Source organism: Cyprinodon variegatus, unplaced genomic scaffold (assembly GCF_000732505.1).
Source record: "Cyprinodon variegatus isolate N-32 unplaced genomic scaffold, C_variegatus-1.0 Scaffold121, whole genome shotgun sequence".
NCBI classification, from domain to species: Eukaryota; Metazoa; Chordata; class Actinopteri; order Cyprinodontiformes; family Cyprinodontidae; genus Cyprinodon; species Cyprinodon variegatus.
This window is the reverse complement of record NW_015150574.1, coordinates 963,246-975,926: the sequence shown is the minus strand read 5'-3', so window position 1 is coordinate 975,926 and position 12,681 is coordinate 963,246. Positions and strand designations below refer to the sequence as shown.

General features: G+C 36.4%; 1 protein-coding gene across 2 annotated transcripts in view; it reads left to right on the top strand.

Moving 5' to 3' along the window:
* Window positions 1-640: 640 nt before the first annotated feature.
* Window positions 641-12,681, top strand: part of gak (cyclin G associated kinase) — a 35,559-nt gene continuing 23,518 nt past the window's right edge. For both annotated transcript variants that reach the window (XM_015375571.1, XM_015375569.1), the window contains exons 1-9: window positions 641-993; window positions 3,151-3,212; window positions 4,544-4,603; window positions 6,297-6,411; window positions 7,138-7,280; window positions 7,390-7,515; window positions 9,368-9,457; window positions 9,565-9,700; window positions 11,837-11,949. In XM_015375571.1, the coding sequence (XP_015231057.1) occupies window positions 852-993; window positions 3,151-3,212; window positions 4,544-4,603; window positions 6,297-6,411; window positions 7,138-7,280; window positions 7,390-7,515; window positions 9,368-9,457; window positions 9,565-9,700; window positions 11,837-11,949 (987 nt within the window). In that variant the 5' untranslated portion in view covers window positions 641-851. The remainder of the gene's footprint in view (window positions 994-3,150; window positions 3,213-4,543; window positions 4,604-6,296; window positions 6,412-7,137; window positions 7,281-7,389; window positions 7,516-9,367; window positions 9,458-9,564; window positions 9,701-11,836; window positions 11,950-12,681) is intronic.

Below are 12,681 nucleotides of genomic sequence, written 5' to 3'. Positions count from 1 at the left end.
CTCTCAATGGACAAGAGGCGGGGTACATCCTGGACAGGTTGCCGGTCCATCACAGGGCAACACAGAGACAATGCACACACTTGCACCTAAGGACAATTTAGAGAAGCCACTTAACAGTCATGTTTTTGGACTGTGGGAGGAAGCCAGAGTACCCGGAGAGAACCCATGCATGCTCAGGGAGAACATGCAAACTAAACTCCATGCAAAAAGACCCCAGGCCGGGAATCAATCCCAGAACCTTCTTGCTGCAAGGCAGCAGTGCCACCCACTGTGCCACTGAGCACCCCCATCACAACTTAATATGTGTAAAAAAAAAAAAAGACATTGAGATATTTTTAATCAAGTGATTGATTGAGAAAGATATATCCAAGTTCATTTTACTCACTGATTTTAAGTGCCAAACATTTTTTAATTGCTATTTTTAAGATAGCAGTTTTTATTTATCTTATTATTTAGGTTTTCAACTTTTATTAGGGAAAGACTGACTAATAAGTAGTTTTTTGTGTTGAGTTTGGTTCAATTAAAAAAAAAATATTTATATGTATGTTGCTCAATTCTATTTTAGTGTTTTTTTGTGCTATGCTTTATATGGGTCACGTGACTACGTCATGTCTGACGTCTTATTTACTCTTCACGGAAGCAGTCGGTGCCGCTGATGGCTGCCTTGTCAGTTTAGCAGCAGGAAGAGGGTGTCAGCTTAGAATGAAGGGATAACATTATATGAATAGAATACATTTTATTAACCGAAAAGGTTGCTGGAGAGTAATTTCGTCGGACCAGCGGGGAGTTTGGCTCCTAATTTACTGGATAAGAGGCGGACTGAAAACTGACGCCGGATAGTAAAAAAAAAAATGTCCCTGTTTCAGTCAGCACTGGATTTCCTAGCCGGGCCCGGCTCGTCCGGAGGGGCCAGCCGGGACCAGAATGACTTCGTTGGACAAGTTGTTGAACTCGGTGACATGAAACTGAGAATCAAACGGGTGATCGCTGAAGGTGAGAAAGTGTTCCGCAGCCACAGAACAGACTGTCACGGCTTGTAAACATGGATGCTAGGTAGCTGAGCTAGCTAACAACGTCCGTTGCGTTGGCTAGCAAACGGCTAGCCTAGCTAACAGCAGGTGATGATCTGGTTTCTACTAATCTTATCATCTGAAAATGTTATTGAAATCACGTCTGATGACATAATTTATCTATTTAGAAAAAAACTAAATCAGCTGCTGATATTTACTGGATAGACACTCATATGACCTCAGATTAAGAGAGAGATGTTTGCGTTGCATCTGCATCAGGACAGACGCAAAGATAGAATAAATGAATAAAACTCAGAATAAATGCTTTTCATTCAGGCCTTGCATTAGTCTGCTTATCCCTGTCTACTTCAGATAGAGGCATGTCTGATGTAAAAATATGTATTTTATGTAAAGTTAGTAAAAAGTGTACGTATATAAATCATTTTCTGATCTACAAAGGAGCAGTGCTGTCTATACTACTAAAAAATGAAAACTAATTTAAATTGTCATTCAGTTAAAAAAGAAAAAAGTTGCCTGTAGCACCTGCTGAATGCTGTCATTTCCTGTATGGAATGAACATAGTAAATTAATTATATTGAGACAATTATTTGTTATTTGTAATTTAACAGTAGTCCCTGTTAAATTATAGTAGAAAAGGAAAAATAAAGATTCTCGTTGCTTTGTAAAATGAAACAAAAAATCAACTGAATGAAATAATTTTACTTTGATATGAAAAAAAAGACATGAAATGTAGATGGAAGAGAAATGACAACAATATTGTTAGAAAGTCATCTTTCTCTTCTGTACTATCGGCTTGCTCACCAGTATTAACCCATCTTAGATGTCCCTTCAGAGGTTAAAAGAAGACTAACTAAACCAAAGGAAGAGGATCATTTTACATTTACCCCATCTTGCTCTTTGAAAGGTTTCTTTGTTATTTTTGTACCGTGCTTTTTGATTTGCTTATATAATAAACTACTCATACCTTCTCACTTTTCTTTCTCACCTGCAAGTTTGTTTATTGTATTTTTGTCAGGAACCTAAATATATTTTATTACATTTCAACCAGGCAGATCCAAAAGATAAATTTCAGGTTTCTTTCTCACTCTCTTCTGCAGAGTATCATGTCTATAGCTTCATGCTTTAAACCCACTACTAAAAAATGATTTAATAATGGACTGGTTTAATGCTCTTCATGCTAAATTAAACTGCATTTTTCAGTCTTGGGTTCAGAAATCTAATATAGGCTGGAATGTCCCCCACATGCGGAGGAAAGGTGTGTGTCTGTGCGTGCCTATTAGGTTACTCAGTTGAATCCCAAACATGGTCAGGAATGGGATAATTAATCCATCTTAAACACACCTGAGCAGCCATCCTTTGGTAAATAAATCGTTAACAATTAGAGACCGGGAGCAGATGCTTTAGGTTTTTGCCGAGCAAGGCAGGTAGTTGATTTACTCATCACTATGGTGATTGTGCTTTTACTGTGTTCGAACTGGATTGTTGGGGGTGTCTTTGTTGAAGCTTACTGTCGGCCTTCTAACGCACACTAGGCTGAATTCAAATCACAAATTTTTCTCTAGAGTATGTTGCACAAACTTGTTCCATGCATCACATTGCAACATGTCCAAATAATTTCATTTTGTGAGAGATTATACTAATTTTAAAATGGTTCTGCCACCGTCTTGGAACCAACCACTCTATAAGAGAAAATGTATATTTCCATTTTAGACTCTTAAGGTTTAACACTAAAGCTGGAGTCGGAAAGTTTGCTGAATTTGGTTTTAGTTTCATAAGCTCAAACTACTCTTTTAGGTGGCTCAGCAATCTGCAGATAAGAACGTGGTTGTTGTGTCACTTGCAGAGTGTATCTGAAGCTCTGAGTGCTTCCTCTGGTTATATGCTGGAATTTTAACTCAGCCCTCTGTGAACTTAGTTTTATTTTTTCTTATTCAATAATCAATATTTTAACACTGAAAATATGCCATGGGGAAATGAATCCTGAACACCCAAAGTTGATTTTAGACAGTAGTTATATAGGATTGCATGTAACAATCACCTTATTTGTCATTCCTTTTAGTTGCCATTCAGAATATTGTTTACATGTAAAAACTTTTGCCTAATTACCTGTTTCTTTTAGGTGGATTTGCTTTTGTGTATGAAGCCCAGGACATGAGCAGTGGGAAAGACTATGCTCTGAAGGTAAGAGGAGCTTTCTGTAAGGCTTTGTGTTTAAAACTGATTTGGTGTTTGATTTACCTTGTAGAAAGAAAGAGACTCCTGATCAGTATGTGAAGTGTACACCTGGAAAAGAAGAGGAAAAATATCGACATTTTGGCCCACTGAGTGTTTTTAACCACCTGTAGTGCTAGACAGGGGTCAACAGTGGAACTGGCCCCTGTGATGGCTGATAATTTTCTAAATCATCTTACTAAATCAATTTCATTTGATGATATGCGCTGGTGAACAAATTTAACTGGTTTTTCCTCTGGATCATTATCGTTTCTTTCAGTTTAACAATGGTTTATTAAGGGTTAGTCATGTTTAGCTTTAGCCCTGCTGAGATAGGATCACATTTTCATCTGATTAATCAGGGGTCTGAAACCTTCAGCCCCGGAGGGAATCGGTTTACTTAATGCATTAAACAATGGATGATTGCCTGAATGTTTTGTTTTTATTTTTTGTTTTTTGCTACATTTAGTCTTTCCTGAACCTCCTCTCTTTGCCACACACTTGTAATTTCAGTAAATGTTGCAATACTGGTTGAGGATGCAATGAATTTCTGCTTTTTTAAGTTCTAGCCAGTGGATCCAGGCTTTCTTAAACTTAGCCATCTAGAGAAGAGGTGACTTTACACTAGGTGGGATAGGATCTTACATATATCTGGAGTTAAAGAGGTTTTTATTATTTTTTAAAAACGCAATTGCCAAGCTGATGTTTAAAACTTGTTGATACATTTTAGCTTGTAGTAATCAGGCATTTTTATAATTATAATTTTTTTTTTTTTGGACTTTTTAAACCCATTGCTCACCATGTTTAGATCTGTTGCCAATATTTCTAAACTTGTTCCTCTGTGGGCAGACTTTGACATTTTAAAATGATCAAACCAAACACCTTTGGTGTAATACTTTCAGCCTTCCTGCTGCCATTTGCTCCCCATGTTGGGCGACACAAACTGCTTTAAAACACTTTTTTGGCTTCTTTTGTATTATTTTCTCTAACATCTCTTAATACAATAAAAAAAAACTACTTTGTCATAATTCCTCAAACCTCTATGCTCATGAGTCTTAACAGAATTCTCAAAGATCATCATTTTAACTTCCACTCATCCTATGAATGATCAGTGCCTGTAATGTGTAATGTCAGATTATTTTCTCCACTGGTTTTCTCACTATATGTGATGCCTGCAAATGTTTTCAGCTGTAATGTGGCTTTATGCTTTAAGATTCATCTCTTAATGCAGAATGAATGAATCCCTAAACATTATAGTGACAAGTCATTTCTTAAATGTTTTTATTTTTATTTTGTTTTAGAGGCTCCTGTCCAATGAGGAGGAGAAGAACAAGGAGATTATACAGGAAGTTTGCTTCATGGTATGATTGAACATCCTTTGCTTTCTTGTTTTTTTTCTCTGATCATATATATTATTTTCTCTTTGGTTTAGAGCAGATGTCGTCACGTGAAACAAGTTAAAAAAACCTTGTGTTTACTAATCTGTTTATGCTGAGTCAGCAGTTTATTTTATAGGCAAACATTAGTCAATACACACTATTAGTAGTTAGTGTGAATTCTTCAGGCTAGTGTTCTTCGGTGTGTTAGAAAAACTGCCTAACAGAATATCTATGATAGTTCTCAGTCATCCAGGCCATGGTCAAGCTTGAAAAGTTCAGTTTAGGCATCTGGGTTCAAAGTTTTCCAGAAGACATTTTGCCTCTCATTCAAGAGGCTTCCACAGTTCTTACTATACTGCAGGTGGAACAAACGAATTATGGGAAAACAAAAGGCGGCTGTGATCCCTCCTACTGGATTGGCCATGGAAGTCACCTGATGGGTGTTAATGGTTGATAGGTGGTTCTGATGGGTCGTAACCTCCCTTGTCAGATTGGTTTTGGTCACATGCATCATTGAAGTGTGAGTCAGGTGAGGGCAGGTGAGAGGTGAATCTTCTGGTTATTGTTCCTTAAAGTGATTTGTAGGTGGGCGACAGGTTATGCCTAAGACCATCTCCTCCCCAACACTAAACAGAGTATTGACCAAAATGCAAGTTATTAGAAAATTCTAGATTGGGTTTCTGTGTAAATGGATCAGATCCAATGGGGTGGATATATTTGATTTGAACCCTTAAAGTTGCAAACATTATAGAGGCACCTTGGATAGATAAAAATAATAATAGTAATCAGGAATATATCTCTGGACCTCCTCAGATGAGCCTTGTCCTGCCTGAGTTTATGTTTATTTTTTAAACGGTGGCAAACAAGCACTAACAACATGTGAAATATCTGCCAGAATACTGATCATTAGATTAATGTGTTTTGGTGTGAAATATGAGCATTGACTTCAAAGAAAAAAGTAGAAAGACAGACAGAAGATTCTGGCAGAGGAATAAGGTCATTATCCATTGTGAAACAAGTGAAGTTAAGTTTTAAAGCTGTTTCCTGTGGTGTCATGAAACGGCCATACTGACCATAGTTGCATTTGCAGAAAGAAGAGCGAAGCTTAGAAGCCTATCCAAAGTGGGAATTATGGCGGGTAGCACCATCATTATGTCTTTCCTTGTGGTAGAAGCTACATCTTAAGCCTTCAGCCAGGAGTTTAAAGCTTGGCTGATGATATTAAGTATGCCAAATGGGTGTGAATTGTCTTAGACAGGACATAATAAATCCCTGATTCAAGTTGCACAGGAATTTTTTTTTTCAGAGCTGAAAGGGAATGTTAGCAGGTGAGCCTACAAACCTGATGGACAGTCCTGTTGATACTTAAAACATTTGACCCAAGGCATAACTTTAAGAAGTCTACCTAACACTAAGGAAACAACTGCAAACATTTTGCATTTATTTGAAGAATGTTTTAATAGAATAGATTTAAAGTTTTCTCCTCATTTGTCTGACATTCAACAAATCATAAGTTAAGTGATTCTAGCTGACCTTAAACGGGGGAAGTTGAGTCTGCATGTGTGTTTTTTTACAGTGAGGTCAAAGATTTCAGTTTAAAGTGTATCAGATGTCCAGTCTTAGACGAACCCTGACGTCACACCAGTGTTTATTTTCTTTCCCCCCTGCTTCCTAGAAAAAGCTCTCAGGCCATCCAAACATGGTTCAGTTCTGCTCGGCTGCATCCATCAGCAAGGAAGAGTCAGACACCGGGCAGGCAGAGTTTTTGATCCTCACCGAGTTGTGTAAAGGTAAAAACTGACTCCCACTGCCGCACACAGACAACTTCCTAAGTTCTAGTGAATCTCCTCTCTGTGCCTAATCGTAACAGACTTTGGGCTTACTCATTCATCAAATGTAGTAACCCCAGTTCAGGTGACGTTGCAGTTTCTCAGGAACTCAGAAACCACAAAGATTTTGTGATGCAAGTCTCTCTTTTTGTGGCCTTTCGTTTCCTGCCTTCTTCCTTTTTTTCCCATTACAAAAGGTCTACAAAGACCAAAATCAGTTTGAACAGTTTTTATTTCTCATTAAAATATAATTTACATCTCATATAAGTTGGTTGGGAATGTTTAAAATGGTTGATATGGATGACATTCAATTAAGTTATTTTATGTAAAATAGATTTTTCTTGAAGAAATGCTTCTATTTCTTTTTGTCATTAGATTATATATAGATGGGTGGACTTCATCATTAGCATAAAAAACAGGAACAAATTCCTGTTTTTTCTATATAAAGAAGAAAAAAAATGGGGCCCTTATTTTTAAAACATTTTTTCACAAGATAAACTCTTAATATAATGCTTATTTTTTGTAAAATAATCATAATCTTTGAATACAAAACATTTACATTAATATAAGAAAGGTAAAATGTTTTTCTCAGGTGCCATTGTGTGTTGTATAAAATGATCTGATTTGAAAATCTATTTTAAAAAAGCATGGTTCATTGATTGATCTTGGAGGTTTGCTCTGCTTCAGGTCAGCTGGTGGACTTCATCAGGCGTGTGGAGCAGAGAGCTCCTATGTCATGTGACACCGTGCTGAAGATCTTCTACCAGGCTTGCCGTGCTGTGCAGCACATGCACAAGCAGAAACCTCCCGTCATCCATCGAGACCTAAAGGTTGGTCAGTTAAAAGCTGAAGGAGAGACTGATGCCTTAGAAAGCGGCTAAATGATGAGCCTGTTTATAAGCAGTTGTGCTGAATAAGACTGCCTGTTATGTGTTTCAGATTGAGAACCTGTTGATTAGTAACCAGGGCACCATCAAGCTGTGCGACTTTGGCAGCGCCACCACAGTGTCACATTATCCCGACTACAGCTGGTCTGCACAGAAGAGGTCAATGGTGGAGGATGAGGTACACACACCGACATACACAGACTTCCCTAAATTTAAATGAGAAATGAGGCCTATGCATTGGCCAGTGTCTTTTGACTGAACCAGAGTTTATAGACAGGATTATCAGTGTTTTGTTTCTCCTCATGTCACCACCGGTTCCCTCGTGAACCCAGTGCTGCCCCCTGACAGTCTTTTACCCCATTTACACTACCCTTGAAAAACCGATCCATGCCAAGACCGGTCCAAGGTCGGATCAGTTAACCAGGCCGAGCTTGGTTTTGACGACCATTTACACATCACGCTATCTCTGTTCCTCGACTCCTCGCCTCCTAGTGACGATCTGCGGTATTACTGCCAGTATTGAAGGAGGAAATCAAGCAGTTGGTGGCAGTAATGCACCAAAAGTTGTTTGCCAACTGCCATAAAACACAAGAAGAAGAAGACGAAGTAGGAGGGAATCAAGCAAATCAAAATGGCAGCGCCCGTCACATTCAGAAAGTTATGCTTGATTATTATTGCTGTACTTCGGTGTTTGTGGAGGGTCAGGCGAAGACAGCAACCTTTCGTGGATGTATATAGTTGTTTAATAGTTGTTCTTCTTCTTCTGTTTTGTGTTGGTTGGCAAGCAACTTCCGGAGGGGCATTACCGCCAACTACTGGAATGGAGTGTGAATCGGGATGTGCAGCTAGACGGAGATGACGTGTTCTGCTCATGCACTCTTGTTATCGGAGAACAGAGTCAGGGAAAAACCGAGCCGAGCCCACCTCTGAAACTGGTCTGCAGTTAGCTCGGTTCGGTTGTGTCTAGCTCGGTTTAGTTCAGTTTGCTTTCCATTTACACACGATAAGTTATCTCAGTTACTGAGCTTGCACCGGTCTTTGCACGGTTTTTCAAGGGTGGTGTAAATGGGGTATTGGATTCCTCACTTGCTTTATGTTTACCAGATATTATTCTGTAACCAGGGCTATTATGGTTCCTTTCTGAACTATTAAAGGTTTTATAATGGCAAGATTTACAGGGGATTTTGTTAATTTATTTTATTTTATTTTTTTATAAAATGAATTAACATGATGGCCAAAATTTCCTTTACATTGGGTTGCTCTACTATAGCCCCCAGACTAAACGCTGCTTTATGTCTATTTATTTTTGCCCTTTGATGCAGCATTATTTCTTAAATAAAAAAATTACAGTTATAAAACAAGTTATATCTAGGCATGCAGTGTCTAATCTTTTGATAATTTAAAAGCAGCCATATTAAAATGGACATTTTTAAATCCTAAAAAAATAACAAAAGAGGGAGAAACAGTTAGATGTTAAATGAACAATCTTCCTTGATATTCTGAGAATATTAAGCAGTTTAAAAATGTACCTGAAATATATTTAATAAGGTGGAGAGGCTTTATTCTTTGTTCCTAATAACAGAAAATAAATATATTAGTTAATGTCTCATTTTTCATTGAATCCAAACCAAATATTTAATCTTGGTGTTTGAATGAAATCTTAGATTTAAACATCCAGAAAAAACACTAATTGATAATAATACCATAACTAAACAGAGACATGAATTACTGAGAGCTTTGCCTAAAATGAGTAAACTGTGCTGAACACAATAAATTATTGATCTAATAATGTCTGCTAATGTTTTCATAGCAGCAGCGCTACATTAACACTCAAACAGCTTGCATGATAGAATTTTGTTTTTGAGAAAGTCTTCATTTTATACTATACAAGGATAAAAAAAATACATTTTTTCATTTTTAAATGGAAGTTTTTTTTCCTTTAATTTACTAGAAAACAATTTAACTACCAAGTTGAGACCTAAACATGGGGCCTCATCTGAGTTTTGTTTTGTTTGTGCTGCTCTTTGCAGATTACAAGAAACACTACCCCAGCATACAGAACACCAGAGATGATCGATCTTTACTCTAACTTCCCGATCAACGACAAACAAGACATTTGGGTCAGAGCCTGGAAACGTCCTTGCTTTTCTCATTTTTCAGTTTCACTGTCAATCCTAAAATAAAATCTGTGTGAGTTAACAGTTCAGACATCTTCTCCTCCATACAGGCTCTCGGATGCATCCTCTACCTGTTGTGTTTTAAACAGCATCCATTTGAGGAAGGAGCCAAACTGCAGATAGTCAATGGAAAATACTCCATCCCTCAGAACGATGTCAAATACGCCGTGTTTCATGACCTCATACGTACGGATTGCATTTTTCATTTACCTTTATTGTGCTTCTTCCTTCTCTTCTTTTATTCCTGCCTGCTCTGTTTTCTGCATCGCTTTAATGAGTTTTATATCAGTTTTAAAGATGATTGTATTGTCATACACCAGTTGGTAATCAAATTGCCCCTGGTTATGTTTTTTGGTCAAAGAGACTCATCATGAAAGAGAACAAAAAAAGAACAAAAAAATCAATATTTGAAGTCTTTCACAAAGTACAGCAGTAATTTGGAAAATAGAACATGGAAAATAATTAATATGTATCCTATCATTTAAGGCTGCATTTCTATAAAGTGACTTTTACGTTTGAGTTTTCAGAAATGTGCTGTTGCTGTTTAAACTAAGAAGTTGTTAACTTCCTGATTAGTTCTGTAATTTTAAAGTATAAACATGAGGATTTTAGAGAAAAAATAAATTAAATAATTTTAGGGTTTTAAAGGGATTATCTGAAATTACTTTGTGTGTTTGTTTACAGATAACATTAATTGCTGCCATTAATAGAAAGCTTCTTGCCTAATGCTTGCTGGATAATTTGAGCATTTAAAAAGGAAAAACATCAAACTGTTTTAGCACCGCAATTTGATTTCTGTGCTTAATTCACACCAAAAAGGATGAAGCTGATTGAAAACTTTTCATTCTCTTCAAACTGACCCGACATTCCAGGAGTTCTCAGTATAAATACAGATTTCTTCTCATCTGAGGCTCACAATTTGGTTCCTATCTTTGAAACTTGGGCACCATTTTATCTTGCATCAGGACAGTGATCTCGTACATACTAAACTTTCCTTGAAATGGATAAAACAGAATAACTTTAAACATTTTGGATAACCATGCAGGATTTTGGAAGTAATTTACTTTTCAGACAACTAATTCTGCCAGGAAGGAGTCAGTCAGGATTATAACAGGAGCTTGATGATGGCTAGGAAACGTCTCTGAGGTGAAGCATGGCATTAAAATAGAAGTCAGTGGGGCTTTATGTACCCATTCATTTATTCGTAAATTAGAAGATTAATTTAAATCAGTAACTCTTATTACATAAAACGCAGTACTTCTATACAGATTGGTTTGTTTTTTGAAACCTTTAGTTTTATTTAGGATGATATTCTGCTGAAATGTGACATTTAAGATTAGATTACGGCAGATCTGAAAAAAGCTAATTGTATTACAACAATAATATTTTTGATACCCGTTTAAAGATTATTTTCAAAAGGTACTTTTGAGCCTCATTGTATAAATAACCAAGTTTATAGATTATAATATTATAATTATATATTATATAATATATATATATATATATATATATATAATTATTTTTTTTTTTACTCAAGTCAAAGTGTAATAGTAGCATTCTTTAAAAATACTTGAAGTATAAAAGTAAAAGTAATGCAGGAAAAAATGTTAAGGACAGAACTTTTAAACCTTATAATGCATTAACCTATTAAAGGAACATTTTTCTATAATTCTGGATGATAACTTCCTTATACTTAGTTTTACAACTAATGTTTACAGCGTCAACTTTAACTTTGAATCATCTTGCAAATTATTTTTTGGTATGTGGTGAACAATAAGAAATTTAGGTGAAATTCAATCATTTATTTAGGTGTTTTTTTTTTTTTTTTTATAAATACCAGCAGGCCGTAACAAAAATTTGCTTAAATGAAACACAACTAACGAGTCTATTTTTAAAATGTAAGGAGTAGAAGTAAAAATTTGTTTTAAGAATAATGAGTCTAGTGAGGTATAGATATCCAAAACCTCTACTCAAGTGAGGTAACAAAGTATTTCTACTTGACATCTAAGTTTATGTATAATGTAACCCTGGATTAATTACAAAAACTTCAAACATTTGCATACAGTAATTATTTTTGAAAACTTGACTTTTTGATGTTTTGTTTTTTTCCCCAACAATTCCAGCAAATGAATTGTATTATTACAGAATTAAAAGCCCGAACTTAGTGGCTTTTCTTCCTGTGATTAGTCATTGTAGACCTCTAACTGAATCTGTAGGCTTTCTTTTTAACAGCAGTATAATTTTGCACACTCCTTTAAAATCTTTTTCCTCAAACTCCTTCTCTTTAACGTATAAAACTGTCTTCCATCCCCTCTTTGTTAGGCTCCATGTTGAAGGTGAACCCTGATGAGAGGCTGTCTATTACAGAGTTGGTCAACCAGCTGCAGGAGATTGCAGCTGCTCGCAACGTCAACCCCAAGTCTCCAGTAACAGAAGTGAGTGGCCAAACCTGTACAAACTGGGAGAACAAAAGCAAGATAAACTGCTTATATTTTATTTCTTTTGTAGATTAACTTTTTGGCGTCTTGTTAATAAGTCATTTTTGTTGGCTAAGGCGGCTCATCTGTCTGTAAGCGTGTGAGAGGCACACAGCGGAAGGAGCTCTGTGCCTCTCAAATTGCTGATGCAGTTCCTTTACTCTTGTAACACATGCACTCGGTGGCGGCACAAAGGAGACGGTTTTCTCCTTTTCTGGCTCCTTTACTGGGTTACTATGTGCTTATAGCAGCAAACAGCCAGAAGTTTGAGATCTGTTGACTAAATGAAATCAGAAACATGACAGAATAGTAATCTTGTGGGGGTGTTATTGTTTAGTCAAAAACTCTAAGGGAGTCTTAGAAATGTTTAAATCGGATTTAGGATTTTAGGCTAAGATGATAATTTTCTGACCGAAATCCCTGTACTTAGTTAAATCTGATTTTTAGTTTGAAATTGGTAGTTTTACAAATACTCATTGCTTCAACTTTTTGATCTGCAGTAATTCTCTGATAGAAGGATCTGAATCAGTGTTTAGTATCCTTTAAATCTCTCTACAACTAAACTAATTTTTGTTCTTGTTTTTATTTTTTGGCTAGAAGTGAAGAAGTTAAACAAAAATGTGTGTGTGTGTGTGTGTGTGTGTGTGTGTGTGTGTGTGTGTGTGTGTGTGTGTGTGTGTGTGTGTGTGT